Here is a 19,258-nt window from a genome sequence, read left to right on the forward strand (position 1 = left end):
AGTGTTAAAGCATTTCTATTTCTCCACATCCTTGCCAGCATCTTTTGTTTCCTGCCTTCTTAATGATTGCCATTCGAACTGTTGTGAGATGATGTCTCATCGTGGTTTTGATTTGCATTTCTGTAATGACCAGCGATGATGAGCTTTTTTCATATGTTTGTTGGCCAGATAAATGTCTTCTTTTGAGAAGTGTCTGTTCATATCCTTCACCCACTTTTTGTTGGGGTTATTTTTCTCTTGTAAATTTAAGTTCCTTGTATATTTTGGGTATTAGACATTTGTCAGATGAGTAGATTGCAAAAATTTTCTTCCACTCTGTAGATTGTCTGTTCACTCTGATGATAGCTTCTTTTGTTGTGCAGAAGCTCTTTAGTTTAATTAGACATCATTTGTCAGTTTTGGCTTTGGTTGTAATTGCTTTTGGTGTCTCAGTCATGAAGTCTTTGCCCATGCCTGTGTCCTGAATGGTATTGGCTAGCTTTTCTCCTAGGGTTTTTATGGTTTTAGGTTTTACATTTAAGTCTTTAATACATCTTGATGTAATTTTTCTATAAGGTGTAAGTAGGGGGTCCAGTTTCAGTTTTCTGCCTATGGCTAGCCAGTTTTCCCAGCACCATTTATTACATAGGAAATCCTTTCTCGTTGCTTGTTTTTGTCAAGTTTGTGGAAGATCAAGTGGTTGTAGATGTGTGGTGTTATTTCCAAGGCCTCTGTTCTGTTCCATTGGTCTATGTATCTGTTTTGGTACTAGTAACATACTTTTTTGGTTACTGTAGCCTTGTAGTATAGTTTGAAGTCAGGTAGTGTGATGCCTCCAGCTTTGTTCTTTTTGCTAAGCATTGTCTTTGCTATACGGGCTCTTTTTTGGTTGCATACGAAATTTAAAGTAGTTTTTTCTACTTCTGTAAAGAAAGTCAGTGGTAGCTTGATGGGGATATAATTGAACCTATAAATTACTTTGGATGGTATGGCCATTTTCACGATACTGGTTCTTCCTATCCATGAGCATGGATTTTTCTTTTCTATTTGTTTGTGTCTTCTCTTATTTCTTTGAGCAGTGGTTTGTAGTTCTCCTTCAAGAGGTCTTCACGTACCTTGTAAATTGTATTCCTAGGTATTTTATTCTCTTTGTAGCAGTCGTGAATGGGAGTTCACTCGTGATTTGACTCTCTGCTTGTCTGTTATTGGTGTAGAGGAGTGTTTGTGATTTTTGCACATTGATTTTGTATCCTCAGCAGTCTATAGCCTGAGACCTTAGGTAAGAAACTGGTTTGGGATTCTGTCTTGCAAATTCCTTTTAAAGAATAAAGTTCGCATTGAACAACCAGCTGGTATTACTTCTGCTCACACTTAAGAGTGCTCAAAAATCATATAATTTGTGCGACCGTTGTTAGTTTAGCAGAATTTTGTCCTAGCTGAAATACAGTAATAAGGTTAAAAGAGTTTTTTTTTTTTTTTTAAAAAGAACTTACTTGTTAAAATTTAGCTTAATTAAAAGGGTAACATCCAAGAGCGAGTGAGTGCGTGTGTGCGTGTTTGAATTGGAAAGACGAGTGAGTGCGTGTGTGCGTGTTTGCATTGGAAAGACGAGTGAGTGCGTGTGTGCGTGTTTGCATTGGAAAGGCCTTCATGTTTTCGTTTGTTGGTTGGTTGTTTTACTCTTCTAAGACCTTGTCTTTTTTTTTTCAGCAAAATTGTTTTTTTTGTCTTTTTCTTCTCAGTTGACTGAATTCTATTTTCTCTTGATGTTTTTTCACTAAAATAGTTATTGCAACAGAGGCTACTCTTGGGTTTTTTTTTTTTTGGAGGAAAATATCTATTTTGTCACTTTATATCATCAAAAACTATTAAAGATTAGGATTTAAACAGGTAATAGGTTACTATCTGATCATGGAGAAAGATCTAAACTTAGTACAAATTCAATGGAAGAATTCACAATGGAAAAGACGATTTACATAGAAATACACCACATGCAAATGTAAAACTACACACACATGTGAAAATGTGTGTCAAGGAAAAGAAGGAAAATAGATCGAGAAAACATTAGCAGCCAATATGAGAACTAGAGGCTCTGCAAAGAGCTTATACAGATTATCAGGAAAAGCACTAAGGTCCCAGTGGAAAATGGGTAAAATGAATAAGTAGATATTACAAAAGAGGAAGCACAGATGTTTAACAAAACGTGAGTAACATTCAACCTCCATCACTTTAAAAGATGCCATTTTTTAACAGTCAAATGGTCATTTTTTAATAACACAAAGTGCTGTCTTCCTATCGGAGCAGCAGAACAAATCTTTTTTTTTTTAATTGCATTTTAGGTTTTGGGGTACATGTGAAGAACATGCAAGATTGTTGCATAGGTGCACACGTGGCAGTGTGATTTGCTGCCTTCCTCCCCATCACCTACATCTGGCATTTCTCCCCATGCTATCCCTCCCCAACTCCCCACCCCCCGCTGTCCCTCCTCTCTTTCCCCCCGACAGACCCCAGTGTGCGATGCTCCCCTCCCTGTGTCCATGTGTTCTCATTGTTCAACACCCACCTATGAGTGAGAACATGCGGTGTTTGATTTTGTGTTCTTGTGTCAGTTTGCTGAGAATGATGGTTTCCAGGTTCATCCATGTCCCTACAAAGGACGCGAACTCATCATTTTTGATGGCTGCATAATATTCCATGGTGTATATGTGCCACATTTTCCCTGTCCAGTCTATTATCGATGGGCATTTGGGTTGGTTCCAGGTCTTTGCTATTGTAAACTGTGCTGCAGTGAACATTCGTGTGCATGTGTCCTTATAGTAGAATGATTCATAATCCTTTGGATATATACCCAGTAATGGGATTGCTGGGTCAAATGGAATTTCTATTTCTGGGTCCCTGAGGAATCGCCACACTGTCTTCCGCAATGGTTGAACTAATTTACACTCCCACCAACAGTGTAAAAGTGTTCCTATTTCTCCACATCCTCTCCAGCATCTGTTGTCTCCAGATTTTTTAATGATCGCCATTCTAACTGGCGTGAGATGGTATCTCAATGTAGTTTTGATTTGCATTTCTCTAATGACCAGTGATGATGAGCATTTTTTCGTATGTTTGTTGGTCTCATATATGTCTTCTTTTGCAAAGTATCTGTTCATATCCTTTGCCCACTTTTGAATGGGCTTGTTTTTTTTTTTTCTTGTAAATCTGTTTTAGTTCTTTGTAAATTCTGGATATCAGCCCTTTGTCAAATGGGTAGAATGCAATAAGTTTTTCCCATTCTGTTGGTTGCCGATTCACTCTAATGACTGTTTCTTTTGCCGTGCAGAAGCTGTGGAGTTTAATTAGGTCCCATTTGTCTATTTTGGCTTTTGTTGCCAATGCTTTTGGTGTTTTGGTCATGAAGTCCTTGCCTACGCCTATGTCCTGAATGGTTTTGCCTAGGTTTCCTTCTAGTGTTTTTATGGTGTTACGTCTTATGTTTCAGTCTTTAATCCATCTGGAGTTAATTTTAGTGTAAGGTGTCAGGAAGGGGTCCAGTTTCTGCTTTCTGCATATGGCTAGCCAGTTTTCCCAACACCACTTATTAAACAGGGAATTCTTTCCCCATTGCTTGTTTTTGTCAGGTTTGTCAAAGATTGGATGGTTGGAGATGTGTGGTGTTGCCACCGACGCCTCTGTTCTGTTCCATTGGTCTATATCTCTGTTTTGGTACCAGTACCATGCTGTTTTGATTACTGTAGCCTTGTAGTAGAGTTTGATGTCCGGTAGTGTGATGCCTCCCGCTTTGTTCTTTTTGCTTAGAATTGACTTGGCTATGCGGGCTCTCTCTTGGTTCCATATGAAGTTTAAAGTGGTTTTTTCCAGTTCTGTGAAGAGGGTCATAGGTAGCTTGATGGGGATAGCGTTGAATCTGTAAATTACTTTGGGCAGTATGGCCATTTTCACGATATTGATTCTTCCTAACCATGAACATGGACTGTTTCTCCATCTGTTTGTGTCCTCTCTTATTTCGTTGAGCAGTGGTTTGTAGTTCTCCTTGAAGAGGTCCTTTACATTCCTTGTTAGTTGTATTCCTAGGTATTTTATTCTCTTTGTAGCAATTGTGAATGGCAGTTCGTTCTTGATTTGGCTCTCTTTAAGTCTGTTATTGGTGTATAGGAATGCTTGTGAGTTTTGCACATTGATTTTGTATCCTGAGACTTTGCTGAAGTTGCTTATCAGTTTCAGGAGACTTTGGGCTGAGGCGATGGGGTCTTCTAGATATACAATCATGTCGTCTGCAAATAGAGACAATTTGACTTCCTCCTTTCCTATTTGAATACCCTTTATTTCTTTTTCTTGCCTGATTGCTCTGGCTAGAACTTCCAGTACTATATTGGATAGGAGTGGTGAGAGAGGGCATCCTTGTCTAGTGCCAGATTTCAAAGGGAATGCTTCCAGTTTTTGCCCATTCAGTATGATATTGGCTGTCGGTTTGTCGTAAATAGCTTTTATTATTTTGAGATAACGTTCCGTCAATACCTAGTTTATTGAGGGTTTTTAGCATAAAGCGCTGTTGAATTTTGTCGCAGGCCTTCTCTGCATCAATTGAGATAATCATGTGGTTTTTGTCTTTGGTTCTGTTTATGTGGTGAATTACGTTTATAGACTTGCGTATGTTGAACCAGCCTTGCATCCCCGGGATGAATCCTACTTGATCATGGTGGATAAGCTTTTTGATGTGCTGTTGCAATTGGCTTGCCAGTATTTTATTGAAGATTTTTGCACCTATGTTCATCGTGGATATTGGCCTGTAGTTTTCTTTTCTTGTTGAGTCTCTGCCGGGTTTTGGTATCAGGATGATGTTGGTCTCATAAAATGATTTGGGAAGGATTCCTTCTTTTTGGATTTTTAGGAATTACTCTTGGGTTTTTAAGGAAGAGCATAGTTTAATTTTATGTTTAATTTTGCTTAACGAAAAATATGAGTGTCTCCGCCTAGCACCACCAGAGTTTTTCTTTCTGTTGTTCATGATCTAAGTTTTGCCATTTGATTTTCAACTGAGTTATTTTCTTTAATGTTCAAATTTAAGGCTATTTAGCTGACAACTGCCTAGGGTTGTGAAACAGGCTATTAAGAATCTCAAAGTCTAAGATAGGAAAAAAAAAAGGGGGGGTCTTTAAATCTATAAAATGTCCTGTAACAGCCCCGTGGGTTCACCTTGCCAGCTGCCCATGCAGAGCTGATTTATAAAGACAGGGGATTTGCAGTGGAGAAAGAGCAACTCATGCAGAGCCAACTGTGGCAGATGGGAATTCATTACTCAAGTCAATCTCCACCAGCATTCGGGAACCAGAGGAAGACAATTGGTAGGTAGGGGCTTGGGAAGTGGGGATCGATCAGGTTGGAGATGGAATCACAGGAGGTTGAAGTGATGTTTTCTTGCTGTCTTCTGTTCATGGGTGTGATGGCACAACTGGTGGTTGGGTCAGATTACCCGCCTGGGCAGGGTCTGCAGCATATATCAAGCACTTATCTTAGGCTTTACAATTGTGATGTTACCCACAGGAGCAATTTGGGGAAGTTCAGACTTTTGGAGCAGAGACTGCATGACCCCTAAACTGTAATTTCTAATCTTGTAGCTAATATGTTAGTCTTGCAAAGGCAGGTTGGTCCCCAGGCAAGAGGGGTTCTTGTTGGGAAAGGGCTGTTACCAATTTGGTTTCAGAGTCAAACCATGAACTAAATTCCTTCCCAAAGCTAGTTCAGCTTACACCCAGGAATGGACAAAGACAGCTTAAGTGTTAGAAGCAAGACAGAGTTGGTTAGGTTTGATTTCTTTCACTCTCATAATTTCCTCAGTTATAATTTTGCAAAGGCAGTTTGTACTTCCATGGGCATGGATAATAGATTTTTATGTGTATTTACGTGTTGTGTACAGTAAGTTCCACTGCTAAAAATATATAAAAGAGCTCTAATTAATTGGCTTAAAGAAAAATAAAAGGGCTTAAGTTAGATACTAAAAAAGACTCATTAAATGCTTTTTCAAGTTTATGTAACTTAAGTAGAATCTTTAATAGATAAGCTAGCTTTAACATTATTGGTGAAGTAATATGAGAAATGTCTGAAGGATTGACAGCATACATTTTTGTTTACATTTAGTAATCAAGCAGTTTCATACATATTCCTGCCAAATACTATAAGGTGTCAAAATTTGGCACTGGGGTTTCAAAACTATAAACCCAGCCCCAAAAAGAATTATCTTTACTTGAGTAATTTTTAGTAAGTAAGACATTGATATGGGTTCAATGAAAATAGCTGCATCCTGAATTTACTAAAATTACTAACACTTCTAATCCAGTGACTTTTGGCAGTGTAGTCCACAGACAATAAGGAAAGGACTGTGACTGCCTTTGTTTCAAAGCTAAATTGTAAACCAAGTTCCTCCCAACGTTAGCTTGGCCTATGCCTGGGAATGAATGAAGACAACTTGGAGGTTATGAGCAAAATGGAGCCAGTTAGGTCAAATCTTCTTTTCACTGTTTTAGTTATAATTTTGCAATGAGAGTTTTATAACTGTAAATAATGACTCTGTTTTCATAAATAATCCAGGTAAACAATTAAAATAATTAGGTAAATGTAATGGGATACTTGTAGACAAACTTGTCATAATTTAGAATATAAAGTTAAATAATAGATATTTCATTATTTGAGTATTTTCCAATAAGCATATATTGTAGGAAAACATTCTTGCCAAAACAAAAAGTGTGTCTTTAATAAAAAAAAAAAAGTGAGCAACTTTTATCTAATTCAAAGCATATTTAAAGGCTATGTATAAAACAAGATAAAAGGGAATTACAAATATGGGAAAGGGGAAGGTGAGACTACACACTGGGTGCTGGAGAAGCGGGGATAACAGACTGACCGCATGATTGCTTTCTATTGTTTTTGAGACAAAGTCTCACTCTGTTGTCCAGGCTGGAGTGCAGTGCAACCTCCACCTGTTGGGTTCAAGCTATTCTCATGCCTCAGCCTCCCAGGTAGCTGGGACTACAGGCATGTACCACAACACCTGGCTAATTTTTGTATTTTTAATAGAGATGGGGCTTTACCATATTGGCCAGGCTAGTCTCCTGACCTCAAGTGATCCATATACTCCGGCCTCCCAAAGTGCTGGGATTACAGGTGTGAGCCACTGCGGCCCGCCTGAATTGTTACTTTGAATGTCTTCTCTCATATTGTCAGATAAAGCAAGTAAGTAATTGTATTTTTGTGTTTATCAAGTTTTTTATTACAGGAGACAATGAGATGCTATGATAGAGCTGAGGCTTTCAGAAGGAACCGTCCTGTTAGAAGTGGATTGAGAATGTCACTGTGAACTTGTATCTTTTACAAAACAATTATTTTAAATGCATGTTTTTAAGCTCTGTCCACTGAAATGGCTTATGAGGACCCCCACAATGCTTTCTGCTGTGAAGATTCTGATCTCCAGTACTATTTTTTGGAAAAAAAAAAGTATCAGCACTTCTAGGAAAAAAGGCTCATTCTATGTCTCAGGCAGAAAATTACAAGAGGAGCCTGGAACATCTTATGCCAGTAAACGAGACTATGTTCAGACATTCATGGAGATGACAAGACTCAGGTGCTTATCTAAGAGGGGCCCGTCCTGGCCACAACTGAGACCATCTGAGCATCCAGGGAGAATAGTGGCTGAGTCTCATCGATGTACAGCAAATGAAAGTGCACTCCAGCGTGGGAGCAGCCCGGGCACAGGGGCCTAAAGGCCTGTTACAGAATTTCTGGGAGTTTAAATATCCTCTAGAGGATTCCACTGGTTACTTGGGGTATGCCCTATGTAAATGAGGAGGATGAAATAAAGTCATAAAGTCATTTACTATGGAGAGGGTATTTCCTGTCACGGCTGAAGTGTGAGTCGGCCTTATGTTCCTGCCTCCAGACCCTGTTTTCCTCCCTTACACAGATACAAAAAAATCCTCAATGATTACATGCAGCAATTTGGAAAATAATTATATGTCATGACCAAGTGGAGTTTGTAGTCCAGCATATTAACAGGCTAAGAAGAAAAACTCACATCGTTATATTAGTTCATAGACACAAAGCATTTGACATATTCCAACATCCATTCATGATTTAAAAAAAAACCTCAGAAATGCAGGAATAGAGGAGAATTTCCTGAATTACATTAAAAAAATCTGCAAAGACCCTAGAGCTAATATTATCCTCAATGGAGAAAGACTGAATGCTTTCCCCTCAGATGGGGAACAAGGCACGGGTGTCCTTGCTCACCATTCCCATTCAACAGAGGACTGGAAACCAGAAAGAACTTTAATTTTTTCTCAATTCATAGGTTCACAGAGAAAGATGAACCGGATGAACTTTTAGATTGTTACTTTTATAGAGCAGCAGAGATAAAAGCCAGGTCGACAAGTGCATGTGGAGTAAGGAAATGCAGCCAGTTCCACAAGGGGCCTCAGAATGACTGCCCACATGAGACTGTAGATGCAGCTGTAGTTTCCTTTCTATTCGGAAAAAAACCTCAAGTTATCCCTTAATTTTCCAAGGAGATAGTCACTTGCCCTTTTTAAAAAACATCGTTAGAGAAACATGAGCTGGGAGCATAGCTAGCATTAAAAATGTGAGATGAATACCATCTCTGCTCAGTAAACGTGGCTGGGAATCCTGAGAGGGCACCTAGTGTAATGTTTTTGCATTTTTCACAGTGACTGGCCCACGGCAGAAAATAACTCTTGCATGACATTTGACAGAAGAGGAAACTGAAGCTCTGATTAAATTACTTGTCCACAGCCGGATCATTCAGAATGAGTTCCTTCCTGTCTGGAATGCTCTTCCCCAGGCGATAGACCCTGCGGCTCTTCATGTCTCACGTTAATGCCATCCTGTTGGTTGTCACCGGTCGGGTCGGACTTTTTTGCCTGTGTTGAAGAAGACGCCTTCTGGAGTCATCCCTGGAGCGGCGGGCCTTGCTCACCGGGTGGAGATACAGCCGATTCCCCGGCATGTGCCCTCCGATGGCTTCTGCGGGGCGAGCGGGGCCGGGGAGCGGGGTGCGGGGCGGTGGGGTGCGGTGCGGTGCGGGCAGGAGGGCGAGCCAGCGGCGCCTGCAGCCCGGGCCGCGTAACGCTGACCGCTGTGCCTCCTGTTCTCCCAGGAGAAAGCCATGTTCAGTTCGAGCGCCAAGATCGTGAAGCCCAATGGCGAGAAGCCAGACGAGTTCGAGTCCGGCATCTCCCAGGTGAGAGGGTTCCCCGGGGTCCGGGGTGGGCGGAGGCTCCCCGCCCTGGAGGGAAGGCGGCCGCGTGTGTGCGGGGCCCGGGGTGCTCGGACGCGCGCTGAGGGTCGGCCCTGCTGCTGTTTGCTTCTTAGGCTCTTCTGGAGCTGGAGATGAACTCGGACCTCAAGGCTCAGCTCAGGGAGCTGAATATTACGGCAGCCAAGGTAAGCTGGGGCTCCGTCGGCTGGAAGGGAGGTCGCGGCGCGTCCCCCGCGCACTGCCTGGGAGGGTTGTCGCACGCCTTGGGTTACGGTTGTTGATGACTCGCCGCCCGGCTGCCTCACCTGAACTCAGTCTCCGCCGTGTTAGGGAGTGATACCGCCCCGGTGCAGGGAGTGGGGTTGCAGGTCCCCTGCACTTTAAGCTGTCGCTGTCAACGTGGAGCAGGGAGGGCCTGGGCCCGTTTGGGACGTTATTAGCTCTGACTGAATGATAGATACAGCAAAGAGCTTTGGGGAGCTCCTAGGATGCAGACTTCTCTACACTTAGCCCAGAGTTGCCGCATGCGGGCGTGCAGAAGTGGCAGTGATTGACCTCAGGCCTGCTCATTCTCCCTTCTTCCTGGAATAAGGAAATAGGAAGATTGGTGAGAGATGAGAACATCTCCGAAGGTTGCACTGAACATTAACTCAACACTAGTATTCGTTCGTAGTGCAGCTACGACGTTGATGATGAGGTCTTCTTAGACTAATTTGACCACAACGTTTTTTACTTTCTGAAGGAGTTAACAAAGGGGATTTTTTTTTTCCTTTAGGAAATTGAAGTTGGTGGTGGCCGGAAAGCTATCATAATCTTTGTTCCCGTTCCTCAACTAAAATCTTTCCAGAAAATCCAAGTCCGGCTAGTACGCGAATTGGAGAAAAAGTTCAGTGGGAAACATGTTGTCTTTATCGCTCAGGTATCTGTTCTGCTGTTACATGTTTCTCTTCTTGAATTTTGCTAAAATTGCTTGTGTTTAGACTGCACTGGTAGTTGGAGTCATGAAAGCAATCCTTTCATGAATCCGAAGTGGCAGGCTGCTAGGTAAGTTGATTGCACTGGGTAGAAAGATAAAGTAACAGGCAGGGCGTGGGGGCTCATGGGCTCCTGCCAGCACTGCGAGGTGGAGGCGGGTGGATCACTGTAGACCAGCCTGGGGAACATGGTGAGACCCTGTCTACAGAAACAGAAAAATAAGAAGGTTTAAAAAGAAAGATAAAGTACACTTTTTAATTAAGAGTTGAAACAAGAAATCTGTAAAGTGACAGTCTGCTGTGTTTTGAGTTATAGAAATGATTTCCTGCAGTTAAAATTACATTTCACAAGTGTGGTGTGTTGCTTACCGAGATGATCAATCTAAGAAACCTGTTACAGTTCAGATCTGGCTTTGGCGTGAACTGAAGTCGATGGGGAATGAAGTGCCAGGATTGATCAGGAAGAAAAGAAGTAGTATTTATTCTGGCTCAGCAGGCATGGGGAAAGGCATATCTGGGAGGTTTTTTACCACTGGCTTATTAATAGAATCTGTGGATTCTGAGTTATTCTAGGATCAGGAAGTAACTCCATAGAAGGATTTTCTCGGTAAATTGTTTGGTCTAGGTTGTGCAGCTTTCTCGAACTTTGAACTTAACCCTGCCACTCTTCTTGCTTTTAAAGCAGTTTGACAGTTTCGGTTTTTTGTAAATTTAAGGTCTTAATTTTGTCACATGGTAATTTTTACTTTACAGAGGAGAATTCTGCCTAAGCCAACTCGAAAAAGCCGTACAAAAAATAAACAAAAGCGTCCCAGGAGGTGAGTATTTTAGTAGTTTCAGAAATGTGTGTACCTCTCTTATTAACAACTCACTTTGTGTAAGTTTTAGTTTATAAAAACAGAAGATACTCAAGTGGGGATTTTTGAGTGACAGCATTTGGTTTCCTCTACAGTTGCACGTGATGTGTTTTAGAATTTCAGATGTAAAACAAGTGTATTCTCATAGTCATTTTACATCTAGTGGGTCAGTGCTGTCACAAGATGAGACGATTTCCTCCGATTGTTTGTGCACAGGATAGGAATGATGAGAAGGAACTCATTCTGTGTGATGAAGCCTGCTAGACATAGTGGACGTGGGCTTGGATTTTTATTTTTGCTCTGGATTGGAAGTGAAAAACGAAGGTGGATTTTGGTGACGACATCACAGGTTAAAACATCACTGCAGTTGAAGATGCCAGTGGAAATGATACGTGAACTTGATTGACTTACAGGTTATCTGGCATAAACTCAAATATTGGTCGTTGTCTTTAACTAGATCTTTTGGTATTTTGTTAGTCTCTGTACATTGTTTTACAAATGGGAACTATTAGATCCCTGAGGACTCTTGCCTAGGCATGGGTTTGAGAAGACAAATGTCGCTGTGCCTGTGCCCTGTGAAATGTATAATTTGTATTGCTGTCCTCAGTGGATGAGAAAACTGGTCCGGGCTTGGAGAATTTGCTCATTGCAGCTAAACCTAGTAATGTTAAGATTTTTTTTAAAAAATTCAGTCTGGTTCTGAAAACCACTAGAAAATAGAAAGTGTTGTGAATCTGGTAACGTGTTATTGGATTGAATTATGGTATGCGGAAAGGTACATGCCAGGTTTTCTAGAACTAGAATTCTGTGACCTAGAAAATGTAATTTTTAAAAATCATGACACTTAAAAAGAGGGTTTTGGAAACTTAGTTCTGATAACCTGAGTTAGGAAATGAGTATAAAACGCCCGTTGGGCTGGGTGCGGTGGCTCACGCCTGTGGTCCCAGCACTTTGGGAGGCTGAGGTGGGCGGATCACCTGAGGTCAGGAGTTCAAGACCAGCCTGGCCTACATAGTGAGACTTCGGCTCTACCAAAAATACAAAAAGAGCCGGGTGTGGTGGTGGGCGCCTGTAATCCCAATTACTCAGGAGGCTGAGGCAGGAGAGTTATTGCTTAAACCCAATCTGGATGCTGGTATGCCCAAATAAAAAAAATAATAACAAATAAAAATAAAACAAACAGGGAGGTGGAGATTGCACTGAGCTGAGATAGCACCACTGCATTTTAGCCTGGGTGACAGAGCAAGATTCTGTCTCAAAAAAAAAAAGGAAAAAAAAAAACCAGTCCCTTTGCTTTCTACACAGCTAAAGGACTGTCCTTCAAATCTATAGCTTCAGTTCCCTCTCAGTACAAATCCGTATTTTCCAGATTTTCTCAGATGAAGGCTTCACAGTGTTTCTGGTGTGATCCAGCGTGTACGCTGAAAGCCTTTCCTCCTTCACACTAAGCCTGGTTGGTAGGTCGTAGTGATTCTACCACTTTTCCAATCTGGCTTCCTACTTTCAGATTTATTTTCCCCGTTCCACACGGCTACCTTTATCTAACTCAGGTTAAATGCCGAAATTGATCCAGTTTTCGGGTATAGCAGGGTTTTCCTCTGAAGCGCTCCAGCCCCTGTGGTTTGTGGTAGTTGACGTGTGGTGCCATTGCTCCCCATTTAAAAAGATAGTAGATAACATTGGAATCTGGTTTCCATATTGGGTGCTTTCCTAATATTGGAAGAATGTGCTTAATTAATGAGTTCTGAAAGGTGATGAGGACTTTGGGGACTGGACTTTGTTCCAGCTTTTGCCCTTTGTGGCTGTGGAACATTAAGATGTTGGCAGTAAAATTGAGAGCTACTAGAAATGGTGTATATGGATGCTGCCAGATAGGAAATACAAATGAGTAGACTATAGTGTTCCTGTTAGCTACCGTGGGGTGAGACCTAGACAGATAACCATGTACAAGGCAGCTCCGGAAACGCTGAAGCTAAGAACTGTCTCGACTTACTCCTCATGTCTCATGGTACGTGGTAGCTGTCCCAAAAGCTTGCAGTTAATTGAAACTCCTCATTTGTCAGGTAGCAGGTAGGTAGGTTTTGAATTTGATAGAGATACTCAGATGAGGAGCAAGATTGCACTGGCAGTTTTTGTGACGCTAATGGGTTGAAAATCACAGACCCTCATGCGGGGAGGGGCAGCTGTCCTGGAGCTGGTGATGGAACAGTGCCTTGGGATGGAATGTTGCCTCATTTGATCCTGGAGAACAAGGAGTTTTGATGGTATCTTGGAGGTCTGTCTAGGAGAGCTCTTGAAGGGTCTTTTATAGGTAAATTACATGATCATATCAGTTTTTTAGAAAGATTACCTTGACATTGGAAGGGGGGGTGGTTTTGTAGATGAGCAAAAGGTTGTTGTAGAGATTTAGTTAAGAAATCAAACAAGTGAAAATAAAGATGTATAAAAGGCCTCACTAATCTCACATTGAGACGGTCACTCATACTGCCTTGGTGAGTTTGTAGCTTACCCCAGAGTAACATTTAAAATTGACTAAGCTTTTAAAATAAATCAGTAAGCTGTTACCCTATTCTAGGTAGGCACAGGCTTTAGTTTGGTACATGAAGTATAGCAAGCTTATTTGAAAGCGAGGGTTAATTTGACTTCAGGAATCTGGGATTTGCATTTTCAGTTAAGAGGTGCCCTCTGGAATTGGAAGGCGGGCATTGCTAGGCTACTTACTTTTTAACTATTCTTTTAGCCGTACACTGACAGCTGTGCACGATGCAATCCTTGAGGACCTGGTCTTCCCAAGTGAAATTGTGGGCAAGAGAATCCGCGTGAAACTGGATGGCAGCCGGCTCATAGAGGTTCATTTGGACAAAGCACAGCAGAACAATGTGGAACACAAGGTAACAGGTCAACACGTTCCCATGGAAAGGTTCAGCCACAGTGAGAGCGGATTGTAGTGTCACCTGCTTCATGCGCCCCCAGAGCAATGACTGTACACTCAGGGCCAGCTCTTTTCACCCGCACTTCAGCCTGCTGTCCTTTGGATTATGTGTCAGGTTTGAAATGGAGATGTTTCAAGAATTGAACACTTGAAATTCTCTATACCTTTTGGAAGCAGAACAATTCTGTGGTCTGAGTTTTAGTTAGGCTGTGTATTCTTGGTAAGTTAGGGGTGGGTGATGATGATGGTATTAGTTGTCATAACTGATCAGGACATAACCATGTGGACGACTGCTGGGGTCCACTGGTGGCTTTGTCCGTGTGGCGCGGAGGAGCAGAGTGGTGTAGAGTCCTGTCACGTGACATTGGAGAGGCGCTTGTCCCTGGTCGGAAGACTGCTGCGTGCATGCCTGAGTATTCCTCATCTTCTCAGTACTCGGTTGCTGAGGAGGAAAATCATAGAGGGCACCGTTTCGCAAAACGATTAGGTTTTAAGCTGAGTGTGTATTTTCAAAGTTTTGTGATGAATTCTTTCTTTTCTTGTAGGTTGAAACTTTTTCTGGTGTCTATAAGAGGCTCACGGGCAAGGATGTTAATTTTGAATTCCCAGAGTTTCAATTGTAAACAGAATGACTAAATAAAAAATATATTCACAGTACTCTGTTTCAGGCTTGTTTTTCAGAATCCCACATTCATCTGTGCACAGCGGTCCTCAGTACCAGTAGCGTCCTGTGTGGGCTGGAGGATTTCAGCGGGAGGGTGTCTGTGCGAGGAAGCTTGACGCCTGTGAGGTTCTGCTTGTATTTGGGATGTGATGTAAGGTGTCATCACGTGATACTCAGAAATAGCTGAATATCGGCACTTTTGCATGGTTCAAACTAAAAGCAGACCAGGCACTGTTTTTTACTGTGATGTAAGTAAAATTTATCGTTTTACCCATTTTTAAGTTTATGGCTCAGTAGCCTAAGAACATCTACAAAGTTGGGAAACAGATCTCTGGAACTTTTTCATTCATCTTGTAGAACTGAAATTACTCATTAAACAACAACTCCACTTCTCGTTCCCTCAGATTCATTGAATTTTTTATACGTAAATCCATGTTAGGTGTTAAATGGACTTTCACAAGTTAAATGTAAGGGTCTGATTAACAGATTTGGTATTTGCTAGATGGTGTGTAGACTTGAGTAGTCCAGTTCCCCACTAACTTAGGTTTCCAGTTCATCAAATATAAAGGCATTGGGTGAAACGAAAGCTCTGAAGTTGGGACCCTGGAGGAAAATTAGGTGACTGATTGTACCAGGTCTTTGTAGAGTGGAGCAGACGCCTCAAGAGAATTATTGCCTCAGTTTCGCCTTTGTGCCGAGTTACTTTCAGGTATGGAGAAGCCTTGAAATTACCTCGTAAAACTTCCCTTCCTGCTTATATAGGGTGAAGAAGAAATCTTACTGAACAGCCACAAATAACACGTTTGCATCAAATTACTCCTTCAGGTAGACTTAATTCTGGGAAGCCTTTGAGGGGCCATGATAGTATTTTCCCATTTTGCAAGTGAGGGCCAGACTCCTGCTGCTGTGGCAGAGGCAGAATGAATGTGGTGCGGGCATACTGGATGCTTCAAACCTTGGGCAAGTGCTCTTGTTCATACTTGGCTGAGGCCTTTGTAGGTGAGTGGGTGAGTGAGGAGGGTGCCCTGGCAAGCAGTTACCAAGGCTGGCCCTTTATCCTCAGTAGTCCATCGGTCCCATCCCCGTTTCTGCTGACTATGCCCTGTGCCTGTTGGGGTTGCCTTGTTTTCTCTGGAACGAGGTATTTACTTAGGCCCGGGTTCTGCAGACCTATTCTCACCCTTTTCCAGCATGGAGCTCCTCCCACTTTCCTGGCCATCTGTGTTTAGTCGTTTTCTGGAGGCTTCATGCCTGTCATCTCATCTAGCGTATTGGTCTTAAGAAAATGCTGGAGGAGGGTAAAGGAAACATCTCAGTTTCTGTGGCCATAAACCTGGGAACTGATCTGATTTGCTGCAGGTGATGCATATTTTTACTTGAGTGTAATCCTAAGATTGTAATTTTCTGTGGGTGCCGCCATGCTAGCCTCAGTTTTCTGGCATATAAAGTGACATTACCTACTTCATGATATGTAGTAAATTTCTGTAATAGAGTTCTTTTCAAAGCAGTAGCTAATTAGTGCCAGAGATTTTTAAGTATGTCCTTCATTAAGCTGGACTCAACCTCAGCTCTATAAGCTGAGAGTCCTCAGAGGGGCCGTGAAGATGATCCTTTTAACCTCACAGAGGGTGGCACATGGTGTGTGTTAATTCGGAGGCGCCTTCACCTCCGACCAGCAAATTCAGTCTTGGCTTTATCAGCTTACACTGCAATTACATAGAAGCAGTTACAGGGGTCTTTGGGTTGGATTAGGTGGTTGAACGTTTGGCTCTGAGGAGGCTGGGGTGTGGTTGTGAAGCTTGCCAGTATCATTCACAGATTCCCTGGTTTAGGGAACAAGATTTACACAGGTTGTCTTTTTTGAGACTGAATTTCACTCTTGTTGCCCAGGCTGGAGTGCAGTGGCATGATCTCACTTGGCTCACTGCAATATCTACCTCCCGGGTTCAAGCGATTCTCTTGCCTCAGCCTCCCAAGTAGCTGGGATTACAGGTGCCTGCCACCACACCCAGCTAATTTTGTATTTTTGGTAGAGACAGTTTCTCCATTTTGGTCAGGCTGGTCTCAAACTCCTGACCTCTGGTGATCTGCCTGCCTCAGTCTCCCAGAGTACTGGGATTATACGCATGAGCCACCGTGCCTGGCCATGAATTTTCCCTTTAAAAAATGTTCTGGGCCAGGCGTGGTGGCTCACTCCTGTAATCCCAGCACTTTGGGAGGCTGAGGTGGGCAGATCACCTGAGGTCAGGAATTCGAGACCAGCCTGGCCAACATGGTGAAACCCTGTCTCTACTAAAAATACAAAAATTATCCAAGCATAGTGGCAGGCTCCTGTAATCCCAGCTACTTGGGAGGCTGAGGAGAATCGCTTGAGCCCGGGAGGCGGAGTTTGCAGTGAGCCGAGATTGCGCCACGGCACCCCAGACTGGTACAAAAGTGAGACTCTGTACCAAAAAAAACCCAAAAATCTGAATTTTCTGATTTTCCTATGATGTGAGTGGCTATCAATAGTATACCTAGTAGACATTAAAAAATCCATCTCCAGGGATCTATCCAAGATGGCCGCTTAGGAGGAAGTCGGGATTGCAGCTCCGAGAGAAGGCGCAGAGGGTGAGTGGACGCCGCATTTCCAGACGGACTTTTACTGCCCACAGACCAGGAGATTCACAGGAGGAAAAGCCCCACGGGTCGCCAGCACCGCTGGTTTGAGCGGAGTGGCCGCTCAGCCTACGCCCTGGGGCGGGGGGCAGTGGCTTCTTATGCAGAGCGAGAGAGACAGAGTTCCCTCTGAGCCAGAAAGGGGAGCTGAAGCAGGGAGCCAAGCCAGGAGACCCCCGGGCAAGGGAGCGCCAGGAATCTCAGAGCCGCTGCTTCAGCTGACGCAGCGGCACACAGGGCAGCAGATTTTAACTGCCCACAGACCAGGAGATTCACAGGCGGTAAAGCTCCCCAGGGTTCCCAGCGCCACTGGTTGGACCGGAGCAGCCGCTCGGCCTGTACGGGGGGCGGGGAGCAGCGGCTCCTTGAACAAAGCGAACGAGACTGTGTCCCCTCTGGGCCAGCAAGGGGAGCTGTGGCAAGGAGGCAAGCCAAGAGATTACAGGACAAAGAGGGCCCCTCTGGAAACACGGCTGAACCCGGGACGGTCCAGCTCTGTGGGGGAGGGGCGTCCTCCATCGGGAAACACCCTGCAGTTCCGGGGCAATTTTCCGTAACCAAGACAACCCGCCACTACAGAGACTTCATCACTACAGGGGCGGGCCAGCATAGCAGAAGCAGTTCTAACTACACCCACAGGACTGCAGGGAAGCTCACACGGAAGCTGGGCAGAGCCCACAGCAGCTCAGCGAAGCCTCTGCAGGCTGAGTGTGACTAGACTGCCACCTTGTGGGCAGGGAAAACGGTAGCAACACAGCTGAAAAGCATAAAGCGCTAACCCCTTGGGCCACAACACCTGGGGGGAAGAAAAGGGGGTTTATGAGTTCAGCTGCTGCAGACTTAAAATTACCAAAATCAGAAAGACAGCAACTACAAAGTCAATAGGCAGATAAATCCACAAAGATGGGAAGAAACCAGTGCAAAAAGGATGAAAACACCCAAAAACAGAACACCTCTCCCCCTACAAGGCAGCATAACTCCTCACCAGCACGGGAACAAGACTGGACGGAGAATGAGTGTGATGAAATGACAGAATCAGCTTTCAGAAAATGGATAATAAGAAACTTCTGTGAGCTAAAAGAACATGTTCTAACCCAATGCAAAGAAACTAAGAACCTTGAAAAAAGACTTGATGAAATGCTAACGAGAATGGACAACTTAGAGAGGAATATGAATGAATTGATGGAGCTGAAAAACACAACACGAGAACTTCGCGAAGCATGTACAAGTTTCAACAGCAGAATTGACCAAGCAGAAGAAAGGATATCAGAAGTTGAAGATCAACTCAATGAAATAAAACGAGAAGGGAAGATTAGAGAAAACAAGGTAAAAAGGAATGAACAGAGTCAACAAGAAATATGGGACTACGTGAAAAGACCTAATCTACGTTTGATAGGTGTACCTGAATGTGACGAAGAGAATGCATCCAAGCTGGAAAATACTCTTCAGGATATTATCCAGGAAAACTTCCCCAACCTAGCAAGGCAGGCCAAGATTCAAGTCCAGGAAATACAGAGAACACCACAAAGATATTCCTCTAGAAGAGCAACCCCAAGGCACATAATCATCAGATTCACCAGGGTTGAAATGAAGGAGAAAATACTAAGGGCAGCCAGAGAGAAAGGTCGGGTTACCCACAAAGGGAAACCCATCAGACTCACAGCAGATCTCTCAGCAGAAACCCTACAGGCCAGAAGAGAGTGGGGGCCGATATTCAACATCCTTAAAGAAAAGAACTTTCAACCCAGAATTTCATATCCAGCCAAACTAAGCTTCATAAGTGAAGGAAAAATAAAATCCTTTGTGAACAAGCAAGTACTCACAGATTTCATCACCACCAGACCAGCTTTACAAGAGCTCCTGAAGGAGACACTACACATAGAAAAAAACAACCAGCACCAGCCACTCCAAAAACGCACGAAA

General features: G+C 43.1%; 1 protein-coding gene across 1 annotated transcript; it reads left to right on the forward strand.

The window, feature by feature from the left end:
- Nucleotides 1–9,152: 9,152 nt before the first annotated feature.
- LOC135274195 (small ribosomal subunit protein eS7-like) lies at nt 9,153–14,673 on the forward strand. The gene is made up of 6 exons (XM_064374519.1): nt 9,153–9,232; nt 9,364–9,435; nt 10,026–10,169; nt 10,978–11,042; nt 13,822–13,972; nt 14,559–14,673. The coding sequence occupies exons 1-6, from the start codon at nt 9,158–9,160 to the stop codon at nt 14,634–14,636; spliced, it is 585 nt and encodes a 194-aa protein (XP_064230589.1). The 5' UTR covers nt 9,153–9,157; the 3' UTR covers nt 14,637–14,673.
- Nucleotides 14,674–19,258: the final 4,585 nt, after the last annotated feature.

The sequence above is a fragment of the Aotus nancymaae genome, unplaced genomic scaffold, assembly GCF_030222135.1.
Source record: "Aotus nancymaae isolate 86718 unplaced genomic scaffold, 86718_ANA_hifiasm-v0.15.2.pri h1tg000011l, whole genome shotgun sequence".
Taxonomy (NCBI): domain Eukaryota; kingdom Metazoa; phylum Chordata; class Mammalia; order Primates; family Aotidae; genus Aotus; species Aotus nancymaae.

Coding starts and splice junctions, on each gene's coding strand:
- LOC135274195 (XM_064374519.1), top strand. CDS start 9,158: ATGTTCAGTTCGAGCGCCAAGATCGTGAAGCCCAATGGCGAGAAGCCA. Junction 9,436..10,025: donor TGAATATTACGGCAGCCAAG/GTAAGCTGGGGC, acceptor TTTTTCCTTTAG/GAAATTGAAGTTGGTGGTGG. Junction 10,170..10,977: donor ATGTTGTCTTTATCGCTCAG/GTATCTGTTCTG, acceptor TTTACTTTACAG/AGGAGAATTCTGCCTAAGCC.